The 17486-nt window shown below is 37.4% G+C and overlaps 1 protein-coding gene across 4 annotated transcripts; it reads left to right on the forward strand.

Moving 5' to 3' along the window:
* The first annotated feature begins 6643 nt into the window (after positions 1-6643).
* LOC147286759 (uncharacterized) lies at positions 6644-12422 on the forward strand. 4 transcript variants are annotated; one of them, XR_015121869.1, is made up of 8 exons: positions 6644-6943; positions 7398-7724; positions 7822-8475; positions 8572-8733; positions 8937-9461; positions 9597-9782; positions 9870-10393; positions 12039-12422. XR_015121869.1 is itself a non-coding variant. In XM_086241611.1 (7 exons), exons 4-7 carry the CDS (start codon positions 8593-8595, stop codon positions 10248-10250), a joined length of 1233 nt encoding a protein of 410 aa, XP_086097737.1. In that variant the 5' UTR covers positions 6644-6943; positions 7398-7724; positions 7822-8475; positions 8572-8592; the 3' UTR covers positions 10251-10715. The 4 variants fall into 4 exon arrangements, 1 of the variants encoding a protein (XP_086097737.1); XR_015121871.1 differs by having other exon boundaries at positions 9870-10380; XR_015121870.1 differs by lacking the exon at positions 12039-12422 and adding an exon at positions 10758-11993.
* The last annotated feature ends 5064 nt before the right edge of the window (positions 12423-17486 follow it).

Genomic DNA, 17486 nt, shown 5'->3' on the forward strand with positions numbered 1-17486 from the left:
AGGTTAGACATCTTTTTTATTTTAATTCTAATATCTAATAGGCCCTTTTGATATCAGTTTTCAAATTTTCTAGTGAATTAAAATTCTGACTATGATATTAAAGATAGGACACACATCGTTAATTACTATGGAAATGATCTAAATTCTTATTAAGACATTAGTTCTGTTATATTTATCGATATGGTAAATCCATTAAATGCATTTTTGTATGCTTTCTACATCATATTTAATGTTATTTTGGATATGTAAAGTACCTTAGATATCGTTTTATGCGCCCAGAACTGATCTACATGCTATGTTACATATTGAGTTTTTTCTATTTAAAGATGTTTGAATGTATCTAAAACATCTATATTTAATCTATAACTGATATAAAAGACAATGTTGGACATCATGTTCTTTTATATTTATTGATATGGTAATGTTACTTAGATATTGGTTGTTTTTGATAAACTACTGTCCATACTATTTTATATATCTGTGTGTAAATAAACTGATATGCAATTTGTACGATAATATCACCGTCATTATCCAATTTGTACTACAATCCTGATATAAAAGAAACTGACATTCCAGCCTGAAATTGGTGCAATCTCAATCCATTCCATTACCATTAATTCCAACCTCCAATACAAGTATTTCAAGACGTTTCGAAAAAAGATTACACATTGCACCAAAATATAGAGCATATATCTATAATTAATTACCCCATCCCATCCTAATATCTAAATTAAGGTAGCCTCCCTTTACAAAAATCAATAATCAGCGCATGCATTTGCACAAAAATAGGTGCATGATTCACCGCTTCTAAAGGCTGCCTTCATTTACAAAATATTAATTGGCAGCACTTGTTACCTTCCTTCACAAAAAAATGCGAACACCTGTTATAATTCAGATTCATTCACAAAAGAAAACCTCAACTGTTATTTCAGACATGAAACAAACTCAAAGATTTGCAATTTAACAGTCAAACTCAAATAAACAATAAAAATAAACATCTCCAACAGTCAACAGGAATTCATGCCAAACAAGATGCAAATGGTTTTGGGACTTCTTATGATTCATCCTTATTCAATTTCCCAACGCAAAGACATGCAAACATATCACAGCCACCATCACCCACTGGTTTTGTGAAACAGGAAATTGTGAGTGATGCAACTAATAATACCAGATAAACTTGTCAATAAGCTCTAAGCAACTGAAAAACTAGGAAAACAATGGATGAATGGATGAATCGAATGTAAGTTATTATATAGTAACAGGGCATGAACTAAATAGTCTAATAAAAACAATCAATCATAACCTTGTACAAAATTTACTGAATTTGATCAACAACCATTTCAACAAGTTAGCTAAGAAGCAATGTATATGGTCTGATATCACACTGCTCATCATTGATTACTTCTAAATATGCACTTTGCAAGCTTAGCTACATAAAGTAACAAATGGACATATGTCGCTTACAAAATATAATTTACTCCAAAAGAAAACAAAAAAAAAAAAAAATTTATGAAACACACTACCTCATCAAAACCATGACTAATATAGGCAAGCTCTATTTATTCTTCCATGAATCTCTCCAACCCCATTTTTTTCTCTAATTTAATAGCTTCAATTAACACATGTAGATCTTCTGTTTTCCTACAATGCTATATTGTTCTTTTTCTTGTTTTTTATTTTTTTGTTTTTTTTTTTTCATCTAACCCGCTCCAATGTCCAATCTCAAACAGAGGAATCAAAATGTATTTTCAATTTCTGTAATATATGCCAGGAAGTGTTAAAGGGAAAAGAAGATGAGTGAAGCTAATGAATAAAAGGAAAAATAAAAGTAGATAAAGAAAGTGCAATCATCCAGTTTTGCTTGGCTGAAAAGGTTGGGAACTTGGAGATAATGTTTAATGCTCAGAGAATAAAAAGTTGATCAAAAGACAGGGATGAGTGAGTAACGAAGTAAAGACATTGCTATTTCTTGATTTTATTCTTTTAATTATAAGTTAACAGTCAATCTAAAAGTTGTTAACAAAGTTAAAGTAGCTATTAAGAAGAGGGACATGTGTCAAAAAAATAGCTTAGGGGGCATGAAAAATGGAGACAGCAGATCTTTTTGCTCCACAAACATTATATCCACAAACCATTTAAACAAGCTGTACAGAAAAATAACTAATAAATTTCTATACCACTGAATTAACCACATTATTAATGAAGCTTATAGTTTAAATATTGCTAGGTGACTATAACTATTGCAGCTTAATTATATACTACAATATCAGTTGTTTGTGTAGTTTAACTATTGCTCTCAAACCACAAAGCTTTCAATGTTTTTTATTGATTGCATTCAAACTCAACAGAGTATCACCCAATCCTACACTACAAGAAACATGCCAACAAAAAAATTTTCTCTAGCAATTTGTTGTGGTAACTACTTAAATAAAGCATGCATTAGGCATAAGGCATGGCATATGATTTGGAAAAATACATAATCAATTTAGAATTCATGTTCCTGCAATCTTTCAATTCCTTTATGATACTATCCTGCACTATAAAATATGCACATTAAGAACTGATTGAGGTTTGTAAACGGTGATATGAAACTTTTCTTTTCCTAAAAAATATATGGTGTACATATAACTGACATAAATTAGGACTGTTGTAAATATAACCTGTGTTAATCAATTTGAAACTGTTGTAGGCATTGCAGTAATGACTCCTCATTCTGTTACATTTGGTTCATCAATAAAGAAAACTCATAAGCCTAAATTTCCAGAGGAGCATGAACAGATATTAGAACAAAAAATAACAAGACATGCTAAAAGGTGAAAGTAAAATTGGCTTATGAATGACAGCAAAACTCATACACCGCATACCCCTGCCAACTATATCTACTATAAGTCTATAACATATCATCCCTAGATAACCCCCTCCCCCACGAGATATTAAATAAATATTGTAAAAGACATGAGAATCTTGGCTTCACTTAAATAACACAACCAGAAAAAAAAAAAATTACTTTGAGCCAAGTATGAAGTTTTCCTATTATTAGACTAACCCTTACCAAAAAAACAAAAAAAACAAAATGATTATGACAAGATAGGAAGCTAATTTAATTCATGGCAAGCAGAAACCTTGACAACAACAGCTGGTAATAGAAATAAAAATACCGGTACTAATTTAATACCAACCAAAAGAAATCATACAATGCCATGAAGTCGATCAATATTTACCATTGAAATAAGATACTCTAAATCCAACATAATTAAATAGAAAGAAACGGTGTAACAAAACTTTAATTTGTGGAGGATGACAATCATGACATCAATTCCTTACAGACTAGTGAACATGAAAATCTACCTGTTTAAAGTCACCACTATGCTCATCTGTGTGTGTAAAGAGAATGCATAAGGCCTTGACAGTAGAACCAAACGAAGAAAGAGAAGTCACTTGGGAAATGATTAATATTGTTAATTATTGATAAGAATGCTTTAATTCTTACATGATCTTTGGTCGGTTAATTAAGAAACCTTTCATAATCTTCAAACTGTTATAAAGATTCATGTAATAAGAGAGGTCAACTAAGACCTATAGTAATTCGGGACAAAACAAATGACTGGATAGGAGATAAGCTAAATAACTCAATTAACGACTAATATAAACAATCATATATAATAAACTGAATAAGCGTTGAACTTAGATTCACCTTGAAGTTCACACCTATTTCTCATAAAGGCTTTATAATCATAAAAAAAACAAATGGACCAAGTCAATTTTCAATTGATTGATTGAAAGTATAGTATATATTGCTGCAGTTACTATGTCTTACATATGCTTCTACTTATTTCATGAAAGAAAATGAATTTGTTTATTTGAGCTAATTATGGATTTAGAGTTCATATTGCTGTGTTAATAACTTTGGGAACTATTGAACACTAGATTTTAGTTGTAATTAATAATGGGTATGACCTAAGGTCATAATCTCGTTCGAATTGTGATGAAAGCATAAAGGGCAGTCAAATTAAGTAAGATATCTCACGGAAGGCAACAAACATGGCACAAAGCATTCAAGCATTTAGTCATCTCAGATACATTGAATTGAGTACATGAAAGAAGAGTAATGTACACATCCCTAGCTATTATGTTCCAGTTATCTTCAATGGGACGACATTAACTTCCATGTCAACATACAACATAACCTGAAAAGTCACATAAAGCATCAAACTAAATACCAAGAGAACTTTTTAAAAAATAACAAAGGATAGAGGAATATGGACACTCATACATACCACCCTTGTAAAAGCTGTCATTATATATATATATATATTCATATAAATTAATCAACACCTTCATCCAAACTCAAGTCAAATAGGCTGTTGTTTGGTGGGCATTCATGGTTCCATTTCAAAACTCACGAGAAGAGGACAGAGAGAAAGAGATAACCCAGGAGAGATGAGACTGAGCTTACCTTTAGACGTTGCAACCCAGGAGGATCAGATAGTTCGTGCTTCACCACCGACGCCAAGGTCAACCGGCGGCAACTTGGACTTCGACTTGGACTTCGACGACAATGTCTCAGTGAGAACGAGAACCCCAAGCAGAGAGGAGAGAATGGCAGTGAGTGTGTGTCTCACTGAGGGTGAGAGAGAGCTCGTGTGATTGTGTGAGTGTGTGTTTCTGTTTGTGTTTGGATGTGTTGGAAAACATAGTCAAAATTTTTAAGTTTGTCCAAAAATTTTGTTTCCAATTTCTTTTTGCTCCAACAAAGATGTCAGTTAAGGCCTTCCAGTATGGTAAAACTCATTTTTGGTGACTAAAACCCATTTTGGGTCACAAATAGTGCTGTGACCCAATTCTCACTGCAATGGTACTGTGATCTAAAATGGGTCACAGTGTTTTATACATATTTAAAATATGGCTAATATTGATTAAGTGATATTTAATTTATAATTTATAATTTAAATTATAAGAAAAATTATTCTATTGGTCTTATTTTAATGAGATATTTAAAATAAGGTCAATATTGAATATATTAAGAATAAGAAAATTCTACAGGTATGTCATCACTAGGGCTTCATCTTTAGCTACCTCCCAAGCATTTCTTGTAGGAGCCATGACAAAGAAAACAAAATTTTGTGCAAATTTAGTAAACAAAGGTTGTAGTTTGTGTTGAAAAACTATGAGTGTTGTATAATATATATAGACCCTGATTTATCTATATAGCTGTTGGAGGGTTTGAGGAATTTCAATTAATGTTTTTGAAATTTTCTGGCAAATTTTTGGTTATTATTTCAATTTTAAATGATTTATTAATTATTTGTTTTAACAAAAAAAGCTTGGGCGATCTAGACCGTTGATTATCAACGGTCCATTAATCTAAACCCTTTAATTTCAAACCAGCCACTTCAAATAAATAAAAAATGACAAAAAATGGCAGCCTCATATCACCAACGGTCATTTAATATGGACCGTTGGTGATCACCCATCACTGTCGCACACGTCACACCAAAGCAAGTGGCTGACAATTGTTGCAGGCGGGGCCCACCAAATTTTCGGCTATAGCACACTCTCTCTCCTCACGTGGGTACGTGGGCCACTTTCGCAATTGGGTCACAGCTATTTTGGCTCACATTGAGACCCATATTTGGGCTACTCCCTCTTTTCGGTCACATTTTCCGGCTCATAGTGCTTGGATGTGAGCCATTTGTGACCCAAAATGGGTTTTAGATTATATTTTCATGTGGCATAGTGGAAGGCCTAACGGTTTAGATATCAATTTTTAATGAAAGTAGGAAAAAATTAAGATATCGTAAAAATTATTAAAAATTATTAGGTGATATCTTAATAAATTAAGATATTGTTGAACAAATCAAATGATATCTAAAATGTTTTAATCTATTTTTTACAATAATTGATATTAAACAAGTGATGTTTATCAAGGTTTTTGTTGTAGTATATCATAACCCTAAACCCTAAATCTTTTACCCTATACCCTAATACCCTAATATCCCATACCATAATACCCTAAACCCTAGTGTGTTCTTTTAAAATTTGTAATCCTATACCTTACCCTATACCCTATACCCTAAGACTATAATTCATAGTTGGTAACTTGGTATATAATTATAGAAATTTTTAGGATATGGTAGATACTATACCCTATACCCTATACCCTATACCCTAAGGTCTAGGATATGATGTATACTTTTTATTAGGGTATAGGGTGTTTTTATGGGGTTTAGGGTTTATTAAATAGATCACATAAAGTAACATATTTATATAATAAACATATTTACTGATGACTTTAATGTTTTAATACCCTAAACATATTGTTAATGTTAATGTTTTCATAAACCCAGCCATATTTGTTTATGTTAATGTTTTAATTAAACTAAACTATATTTGTTAATGTTTTAATAACCTAAAAATTACGGAAACTGTAAAAACTCAAAATGAAAAAGTCAAATGATGAACTAAATTTGTTTTTTACAAATTATTAACTAAAGTTTTATATATATATATAATTTTTTAATAATTTTTTTTTAATAACAGATTATTAACCAACCCTACTAAATCCCAAACCAATCCCCATTGAAACCCCATAAGAACCCCAAACCCGGTTTTTTTATTTATTTTTTTTCGTGCCCAGTGTCCACCCAAACCCTGAATAATGAGTTAGAATTTCAGATGTTCATTTCAACTAAATTCCCGCTTACATTTCTCTCTCTGCGATCGCTCTCTTCTCTCTCTTCCCTCTCCCTGCGCCGATCATCTTCTTCGGTGAGAACTGTCTCGTCCGGCGGCCGATATATTCTCCGGTGAGAACTCTCTCGATCTCGCCTCTCTCTCAGTCTCCAGCCCACCCACAACTTGGGCAAAGGCTCGATCAAAATCTCGATCTCACCCAGGCTCTGTCGCATCTCACTCTCACTAGCATCTCTCCCAAAATCAAAAGGTATGTCTCATCTCTCTCACTCTCATCTCTGAAATTTCAAATAAGGGATTTAGGTTTAGGATTTTTATTTGGTGATTGAGTGACTCTCGGATTAGGGGTTTGATTTAGGTTTTCAATTACTGATTTTAGCTTATTCATTTATCTGTATTTGGGAATTGGGGTTCTGTGACTTTGTCAATGATGGGTTATGGGTTGGGTTGGGGTTTCAGGTTTTGTGAGTCATGGTATACTGATTTGCTGGTTTGGGTACTGGTTTCAGGTTCTTGGTTGTTGTTTGATTGTTTATAGGTTGCTAGAAATTGTTTTTCTTAGTTTATGAATAACTGTGTAATGGATTTTTCGGATGGAGGGTAGAGAGAGAGAGCAGTTGTCATCCTTAAGAGATGTGGACAATTTTCTTTATGTGTAATGATATGTCCAGTAACTTAAGTTTGTTTGTTTGTTTGCTTGACAGTAAATTATGGCACGAACAAAGCTTGCCAGTAAAAATATGGGTAGGGGCTCCGACATCACCAGCGAAACTGGTATAGATCACCTCCAAGCTTCCACTTCAAGTGCTGCACACCCAGAAGCCACGGGCCAAGGTCATGTGGCAGGAGGAATGCCGTCGTCAAGTGTTGGCGAGAATGTGGTTGTTCGACGAGCATCGTCAATGACCACAGTCAAGGCTTGGAGTCCTGCTGACTGCCCAAGCTTTGGTGTCAAGGGCCACAAGCCCCAAAGTCGGAATCCTTACAGCAAGGAGCTCCACTTGGATACGGACGTCCATCTCTCGTCCGCGGTGATTTTCAGCTACCTTTAAAATTGATTTTTGTTAGTTTTTAGTGAGTTGTTAGTCATAATGTCGTTTATCCTAATTACTTCATTTGAACTTGCAGTGCGACATCAAATCTGTTCGTGGCTGTGGCGAACAACTTACACTGAGATGTTGGTGGAAAGAGCTCAGCTCTAGCTGCAAGGAGAAGGTTAATGCAGCAGGCTTTGGGGGCATTGTCCAAATGGCAACTTCAAAAGGCCAGCGGGATAGAAGGTTGCTCGTTGCCCTGGCAACTCGGTGGTGGGACACGACCCACACCTTTCATTTTGACACAGTTGGGGAGCTGACCATGACCCCGCTGGACTTTGCCGCTATCACCGGAATACGGTTTAGTGGGCATCCAGTGAAGTATGAAAAGGACGCCCACAAAGATAAGAGGCGACTTACCCGGTTATTTGGTCAAGAGTTTGCTCGGGCTGCGGATAAGAAGATGGTGTGCGAGGACCTGTACACCAAGTACGGGCGGTTCGAAACCGGCACCCCCGAGTTAGAAGATCGGATGGTCAGACTTTTCATCCTCCATCTACTCGGCGCCACCTTGCTCAACGACAAGAGCAAGTTTGTGTGGCTGTGGTATGTACCAAGTCTTGAGACGGTTGAAGACATTGGTTTATACAATTGGGGCGCACCATCTCTTTCCTGCTTGTATCGGAACATGGACGCCATCTCAAGGAAGAAGAATAGGACCATGGGAGGCTTTTGGCGCGCATAGGAGGTAACGTAACTATTACATTCGTTTTTAAAGTTTGCACCATGTTGGCTGTGTTTTTTTAATATACACTAACTCCCGCTATTTGTTACTGTTTGATAGATATGGGCATGCGAATACTTGATGCCCGTGTCTTTACGTGATCCCAAGCCAAAGGACACATGGCCTCGAGGCTTGAGGTGGTTGGCTACACCGGGGGTGCGAGCCAACTCACATGACACAGCTGGACTGATTGAGTCCCTCGCAAACCTAACGGCTGATCAGGTACCCTACGAACCACGTGTGATTAAACCATTTAAGGTGTATGAGTAGGAAGAATGGAAAAAAAATAACACACTTGTTCAATTCGTTTCACCCATTGTACGTTGTATGACTTTTGGTTTGTGTTTCTGTTCTGTCCTCAATTTGATAACTGCTAATTAGAACATGTGAACTTGGTTTGATTTCCCTTCTCTTCTCATTTTTAGGTTGAATGGCACCCTTGGGGAAGCAATGCCTCAGATCTGCCAAGCTATGTCGCTGCCAGTATTCCAGTCAGCAGGCTGCGAATACTCCTGGAAGGGCCTGCTGGGTTTGCCTGGTACTTGGGCGAGAGAGTGAGTGTGCAAAGCTTGGGGACCCCGGCGCCATGTGTTCCCATCAGTCCTCCGCCCACCATGTTGGACGACGTTCGTTTGACGGTGGAGGAAAAAGTAGAGGGATTGATAGGCAAGGATGCAAAAGACTTGCTGCATCCGGACAGCCCTGACTACAACACCTTTCGGAGGGAGTACTTGGTGTACAAACATACCTCCCGGCCGTCTAGGGACGAGGGGGATGGTGTGATGCCAAGTACTCAACCTCGGGCAGCCGAGGGTGTCAGCAGTCACATCCCGATGCCAAGTAGGTCCATCACAGTTCCGGGTGTGGGAGAAGAAGGGGACTGTGAGGAGCTTGTCATCCCTCGGGGGAAACACACTGCATGCCTTCCGCTTCCCAGTGATTGCAAAAGTGTAAGTGCGTTGTCTTTATGGTTAATGTATAGTGTACGATCAAGTATGCTTAGGGAAATGCTATATGGTGCATGTTATATGTTCGAACAATTATGATTTGCAAACGTGGTCGACTAATGAATGCAAAAATTGCAGGTGAGTGCTGAAACGGTGGCGGAGCTGCTTGATATGCATGCAGGGGTAACATCCCTGCTGTTTGCTAAGTGCCACTCGTTGAGCAAGGCTTGCCGGGAACTTGCAACAGCTCGGAGGAAGATTGTTGAGCTGGAAACTTCCAAGGGTATATCTGACCGGCTTGTGCACACGTTACACTCGCAAATAGTGAGTATTGCATTTGATGATGAATTTTGGTTTCACTTTAAAGTTATAATTGTTTTTGATAATTTTACCTATCATTCACTCATGCAGAGGGGACTAGAGGCCAAGGTGCAGGGCAGCAGAACGGACGTGGGGACTTCTACATTAGCCCAGGCAGATGACGATGATGAAAGGGACGATGAAGCGGCCTCGGGGGAGGAAGAGGAGCATGAGGAGGCAGATGAGGAGGACGAAGATGATGAAGAAGAGGCAGCGGCAACTGAAGAGGAGGAAGATGAGGATGGGGAGGACGATCACGAGGAAGAGAGCGATGAAGAGGCAGGGGAAGATGACCACGAGGACGCGCAAGAACAATCACCTCCCATTCCAACCTGCCCTGCTGCATCCACTGTTTCAAAGAAGCGGAAGGAAAGAACTGTCCCCCATGTCAGAGCAGCTGTAAGACGAAGCAATAGAATCAAGGGCAGGTGATGCTCCCCTGCTGCATCGACTGTTTCGTTCTCCTCGCCACGGGCAGGCTCTCTGTGCCACTCACTTGGGCTGACGATGCTTCATGACAGCCTCCAAAGGGCAGCGGCTTTCCCGTTATTCTCCTCTTGGCGTATGTGCTTTGGGTATGCTGTTTTTTTTTTTGGTCAAATGCTTTGGGGGTATCTTTTTCTTAATAACATGAGCACAAAAAGTCCAGGAGTCCAGGGTTTCCGTATGCAACCAAGGATTAGACTAGCTGACCCCGCACCCAATTTTTCTGGTACTTGCTTGGTTTTTGTGTTTTTTTTTTCCCTATAAGAAGCACTTTCTTATACTGTGTTCTGCGTTTTTTTTTTTTGTTTATGGGAAAGTTATACTTTTTATATCTTTGGTATGCATAGTTGTCTCTAATTTTGCTCACAGGTGGTGCAGTCTGTGAGTTTATGTTGCTGTTTATAGAAAAAACTGTTATTAAGTTATCTATTTATGGGGTTATCTTATACACAGGCAAATAGATCAAAATTATGCAATTGAAGTTAGTCTCAATTACCCAAAGATTGCTAAGGTTTTAGGCTGTGGGTGCTTAACTTGGAAGGCTAAAAATATCAGCTTAGACGGATTATGCTAATGAGTATCAGTTTAAGCCTGTTTAGGCCCAGCTATATATAGATGCTCTTTATATACTCATATCTCTATTAATTATTAAAGGAGAGCTAGCTCCACGTAAAAAAGCACTTGCATCTTCTTTTGCTGGTGTTTGATTGAAGGGGTTGGTATAAGCTTTTGCTCTCATTATATCTCGAGTACATGAGACATTGTTAAGTGGCAAAAAAAGGGGAACCTAACAGACTTTCATTTGAATGTGAGGGATGTGAGAAGATGTTAATTATTTAAGTCATCATCAGAATGGTCTCATGTCTTGATATTCCATTAAACAGCCGAACATGTATGATAGTGGACATGGCTTCAGATCCTCCAATTTGTATCCGAACAGGCAATAAGTGACCTTGGGATTGATAGTGGACATGGCTTCAGATCCTCCAATTTGAATTTGGTAAAAGTTGGCTTTTGCAAATACCATTTAATCAAATAATAGTTTCAATCTCAATTTCACTAAATGATGAGATTATGATTAAAATGATAAGGGTATTTATAGTTATAATAGATTGTTCTTACTTTTTAGAAGATCAAGAAAGAAGAATTCAACTATAAAGTTCTCTCTAAAATGGAACCAACATAAATAAACTTGCAAGATCATGTATTAGTTTATTATACCACATTAGTTAAAAATAATTAGTTGTTGTGCAATTACTTATTGCATAATAGTATTTTGTAGACCTAAACTCTAAGATATAATAGTATAAATTTATCTTTCTCTTCATTTATGATTTCTTAAATAATTTTCTTTCACAGTTAAACTTGTTAAAAATTTCACTCCCAATTGATTTAGGAAGCTAAATTCAATAAGATACTTAACCTAAATTATCTATGCATCTGTCTTTTCCAGCATGCGGACACAAGACCTTAATTAAGTTTTTCACTAAATACTTTTCACTAAATACTTTTTCACTAAATACTTATGTTAGTGTATTGGTGGTACTGGCTAAGATTGATTATGGACAATCTGAATATCTGGAACTACATTATGAAGATGCTACATAGAGTTTGGCAACTCAAGTTGCCTGGTGTTAGAGAAGAGATTGATGCTTGACATACTGCTGTTGCATTCTGTTATTTTTTATGCTTGTAACTTTTCCTGAAACCAATGTGGAGTTGCTTATTTTGCAGGAGTGTCCCAACGCATGGACCTGTTGCATCTATTGGAGGGAATCTTTTTGCATAGGATTATATTGGAGAGACGTTGTTGCTTTTATAATTTCTTTTGTTTTCATTGAATTATGGTTCATGTGAATTGATGTCAATTGATTTGTGCTGTTGTCAATTATTGAGTCAAGTCTGAAACCTCTTTGATACTGTCTGGGGTGAGTTTAAGTTCCTAAGTGTACGGGTATAGTGAATGCTGAATACAAATGTGAGTACTGGCCTTCAGCAAGAAAGTAATTATAGTTGGGTCCCTTCTACACTCGTTTTCTGTTTTAAACGAGTGTTACTGTATCTACTGCTGTTTCTTGTATTTTAAATTAAATGATTGCAACAAGTCCATATCCATTACAGGGCTAATTTGTTTTACTAGTGAAAGCTTTTGTGATAGACGAAAAAATGTTCCAACTTCAGTGTTATGCAGTACCAATATTGACCTCTAATACATTGTCTCAGTTATTTTTCGTAAGAGCTAGTTGATATGGTAGATAGTGCGATGACTAAGGCTTCCAATGAAATTTACTTTTTCCCACCCTAGTTTGTTGAAATGGAAATCAAAATTCATTCCCACCCGCTAAAAAAATATTGAAATTGAAACCAAATTTGCTTCCCCTCCCAAAAATGAGGTATGAAACTAAACATCTACATTCTACGAAAAAGATATGCTGAAAACATAATGACATGGTCAGGGGCTTGCCTCCGTAAAAATATGCCTAATAGGAACCCGAGTTGTGCACGAGGATGCAGTAGACCTTTCATTCAATCCCATGCAGAGTAAATGTGTCCAAGAAGGAGGCAGATTGTTGAACAGATGCTGCCTCTGGCGCGTTTCAAGACTAGTCAAATTGTGTAATTTTGGATTGCATGTGAAAACGTGATTGGCAAACAGGAGCTTGTATTGAGTACTCTGAGAATGCAATTGCCCTTTCGTTTGTACCCAGTTGCAGTGCGAATCGTTTTTTGGCCCAGTGATGAAGTTACCAGTCTCTTGAGGATTGGTTAAATAAAATGGTAACTTGGATCAAGAAAATCTTAACTTACCTATTCTTGAGAAAAAGTTACCATTTCTTGAGGAACAACATCAAGAAAATGGTAACATTGGTCAAGCTTGAGATTGTTTACCACTTTGTTGATTCAAGTTACAATTTTCTTGATAATTGTACCAAGAAAGTGGTAACGTTTTTTGCCCCACTTATTTGGTTACCATTTTCTTGAGAATTGGTTCAACCAAATGGTAACTTGAAGAAAGAAAATGGGAACTTACCATTACTAGAGAAACAGTTATGATTTCTTGAGGGAAAAAATCACGAACATGGTAACTTTGGTCAATCTTGGGCTGGGTTACCACTTTCTTGGTCCAATTTACCATTTTCTTGAACCAACTCTAATGATCAAGAAAGTGATAACTTGGTTTGAGGCATGGATTTGGTTATCATTTTCTTGATCCAAATCTCAAGAAAATGGTAACTGTGGATCAAGAAAATGGTCACTTACAACATGGGTAATTTTTTAGTTCTGCAAAATTTAATTTTGTGATTGCATTTCCAAACCGGATTGGTACACAGGAGCTTGTTTGTAATAGCCCGATAATGCAATTGCCTCTTTGTCTGCATACAGTTGCATGCGTGGTATATGAAACACGTATATACATTTTAATTTTTTTCAACATTAAAGATTGTGTTATATAAATGAAGGGAAGTTAAGAAATGGGTGCAGTGGCCATAAAAGAAATTTCAGAAATTAGTGCTTCGATTATGCAAAATATTCTGAAAATATTTTAGTATGTCATGTACACTTTACAAAAAGATTTCGAACCTGTACAAAATAAATCAGAACCATGTACAAAAGGACTCCGCATCATGTACAAAAGGAATCTGAACAATGTTAAAAGAGAATCCCAACTATGTACAAAAGGAAGCCAACCCATGTACAAAAAAAAAAGGAATCCGAACCATGTACAAATAAATGGTGTCCGAACCATGTACAAAAATAACCGAGTCGCCTAAATAAGGTTGATAATCTTTTTCGTTCGACCCCTTCCTCTTTTGGTCTCTTTTCCTTTTTGTTTTGGCACTTTGGTAGATGGAGGCACTCCCGACATCAATTCATCAAATGAGTCCTTCGGCGCCTCGGAGTTGGGCTGCGATCCTGTCTCAATGTCCTTCAAAATCGCATGAAGCCTAAGGTTTCGTGGATGTCTGACAATTTCAAGGGCGATTTTCATCCGCTCACCCACATAATCAAAAGGCTGCATGAAACCAAATAATATTCACAATACTGAAACACAAACACTCAAATAACCAATAATGCATAAGATATTAAAAAAACTCACATCTTTGCCAAAATCTAAGGCATTTTCAAAATCCATCATCCACCTCATCACAAATAACCCACAGTCGTAGCCATTAGGTTGTTGCGGGACGCCCTTGGGGTAAATGAGTTTGAAACTCCTGAATTCCAACATTTCTTCTACCCGCTCGTTACAAAACAAAAAATCGAGTAGACGCAACTGAGGTAAATTCAATTGAAACGAAAATATTAACAATTAGTACAACTAAACTAGAAATAAGATACATGCATGTTGTATACGTCAGACAAGTAAACTCACCAAACCGGAAACCATCCCTTGACGGTGTAACTCACGATTAGGCGTCCTAAGTGAATCCCATATCTCAGCCTCTTTTTTTTTTAGGCTTAACAACTAATAAAAATAGATGGGGTGTTTCGGCATCCCGTAATGTGAAAAACATCTGCAACAATATACCCATGGTGTCATGCTTGCACATATATTAAGTAACTTTGTTTATTCACAAATTGATCAATTCACAAATTTATTGATTTATTGACTAAAAAAGTAGAGAATGAAATATACCCGCTCACAGTTCTTGAAAGGACAAGTATCTGTTGCCTCGACGAGTGCATTCTCCTTCCACCCTTTCACTTGCTTTTCACACTTGGCCTTATCGGGAGGTAGCATGTGTGCCTTTTCCTACAAACATTTAGAAAAATCATAAACAGTTGCATTCAACATCAATATTTGTCACTATAGTAAGGTTATTAGGGTAAGGTACCGAGAAGAAAAAGGGGAAGAACCAATCCGTAGAACCGGGATGCCTTTGGTATTTTCCTACCACATCTATCAGGTCCGTGCTGATGTGCTGTTCAGGCCACAAAGTTTCAAAACTCTGCCGATACAATGTAAGTCCGTATCCTTTGTCAAGAGTCACAATGGCATATCTACATGATTTGAGGGGATGTCATATAAGTAACTCTGGAACATTGATTATGTACTGTACATTCATAAACTTTTATTAAGTAACAATCTTACCTGTCAAACCTATCCGCCATAAAAATGAAGGCACACATTGAGATATCATCATGGGATAGATGGCCGGGAAGAGGACCCTTGAAAGGTCCGCATCCTTGCCTCTCGCAGATTTTATCAAATTTTTTTTCCAATAAAGAGGATTTCATCACTTCATCAGGAACAAATGGTCTCTTAAAACCCATGGCCACATTGCTGGTGCTGGTCATGCTGGTGGACTCATTGTGCTTTGAATAATAAACCAATCAACCAACACGAACATAACATGCATGAAAAAAAACCAAGCAACACATCAATACTTGCTAATTCAATATTCCGACCAAAAAAACAACAATATGCACAAAAGCCAATCAACACATGAATACTTGCTATTCAAGATTAGAAACAATAACACATGCAAATTAAAGCCAACCAATCAACCATTACATTTTAATGGTACCTATACTTGTTTCAAAAAACATGGGAAACACTTATTATTCAATATTCCAAATCTAGACAATTTGTTCTACATTAAACATTAATTATACTTGAACACTCATGAAATATGGTCAATACTCGTTATTCAAAGCTCATTCATACCTCTTTGCGGGGTAGCTCCTCCAAAGACAAAGATTTCTGCCGAGTTATTATGGGTTCAATTCGTGGCGGGGGTTGCACTTCATTAATTGGAGGTAATCGGTGTCGAGTTGTTTCACTCTCCTTAGGCACATTATGGACATGTGCATTTTGCGAAACCGCCACCATACTAGCAATTTTTCCGCTCACTTTGTTAAAAAATTCTTCTTGAAATTGCATAAATCTGTGCGACATTACTTCATTGCCGTCGGCGATGCATTTCTGGATAGCAGAAACATTTGCATTCATTTCAACTTGGGATTTCTGGAGGGCAGAAATTGATGAGCAAGCATCAGCCACATACTTCTGGAGGACATACACAGTATGGGACAATGTGGCCACCTCTCCCTTCAAGGAAGTCACATCCGTATGTTGGTGAACTGGGAAACAACGATCGCCTAGTTCAATTTCTGTGCTTACAAATCCCCCTCTCTCTTTCACCCATTTGAGCAGCGTACTAATCTTTTGGTCATCCCATGAAACCACGGCTGGCAAAGAACGGTCTACCATTGTTCTGCCATGTTGAAGAGCATCCATATAGTACAATTGTAAGAACAGAACACAGCCGCATAGGTAGCTTCCTTCGTTAGACTTGAAGGCCTTGATTCCATCAACCAGATGCTTTAGGGAATAACTTGCCCATTTACCAAGTCGTATGGTATTCGGTTCTTTCAGTGCTTCCAGAAATTTTCTACTTACTAGTAGGCTAGAAGTTGGGCAAAGAATAGTGCCCAAGGCGAACAACATAAAAGTCACTCGAAAGTTGTCGTCAATTATATCTACCTCACCAAGCCTTTTTTGTAAGTCACCAATCTTGATCTTCCCATCACTGGTGCAATGGATACTGGCCAACGTCTGGACTTCGGTCTTGTTCACGGAGTCCGCAGTTGAAATTTCCATTCCACCCTCCGGAACACCCATTAAGACCATGGAATCTTGAGGCGTGATGATGGAAGTCTTGCCATGTATCTCAATAGAACATGTGTCTGGTTGAAAGCGATCCACGAGAAACCGACATAGACGGCGACGCAAGCTATGGCACTTCATCCGGGCAAGCACACCGAACCCCATCTCATTTATAGCTGTGATTTTATCATTATTAAACCGACCCACAACTTGGGCAAACCGATCCGGGGCGCATCTAGTCTTGATTATGGCGCCGCTCGCTTCCCCAACAACCTCACTAAACTTTGGCTTCAAACAATACTCTGCTTTGGTCTTCGCATCCAGTGCCTTCCATTGAGTGGCCATTTCTTGCTTCCACTGTCAAAATTGAGTGCTAAGTCATCAAATATAATAGAAAATAGGCAGTTCATTTAAATTCAATAGGCCATAAACTCAACAAAAAATTAAATAAAACAACCTTTTTGTCGTTCTTGAATAGCTTGCCAGCTTGTTTAAGTCTCTCCGACTGGACTTGCCTAAACCATTGACCAATGAAACAACAATCATTTACCAGTCACACTGTATTTCAA

The sequence above is a fragment of the Dryas octopetala genome, chromosome 4 (assembly GCF_963921425.1).
Source record: "Dryas octopetala chromosome 4, drDryOcto1.1, whole genome shotgun sequence".
Classification (NCBI taxonomy): Eukaryota; Viridiplantae; Streptophyta; class Magnoliopsida; order Rosales; family Rosaceae; genus Dryas; species Dryas octopetala.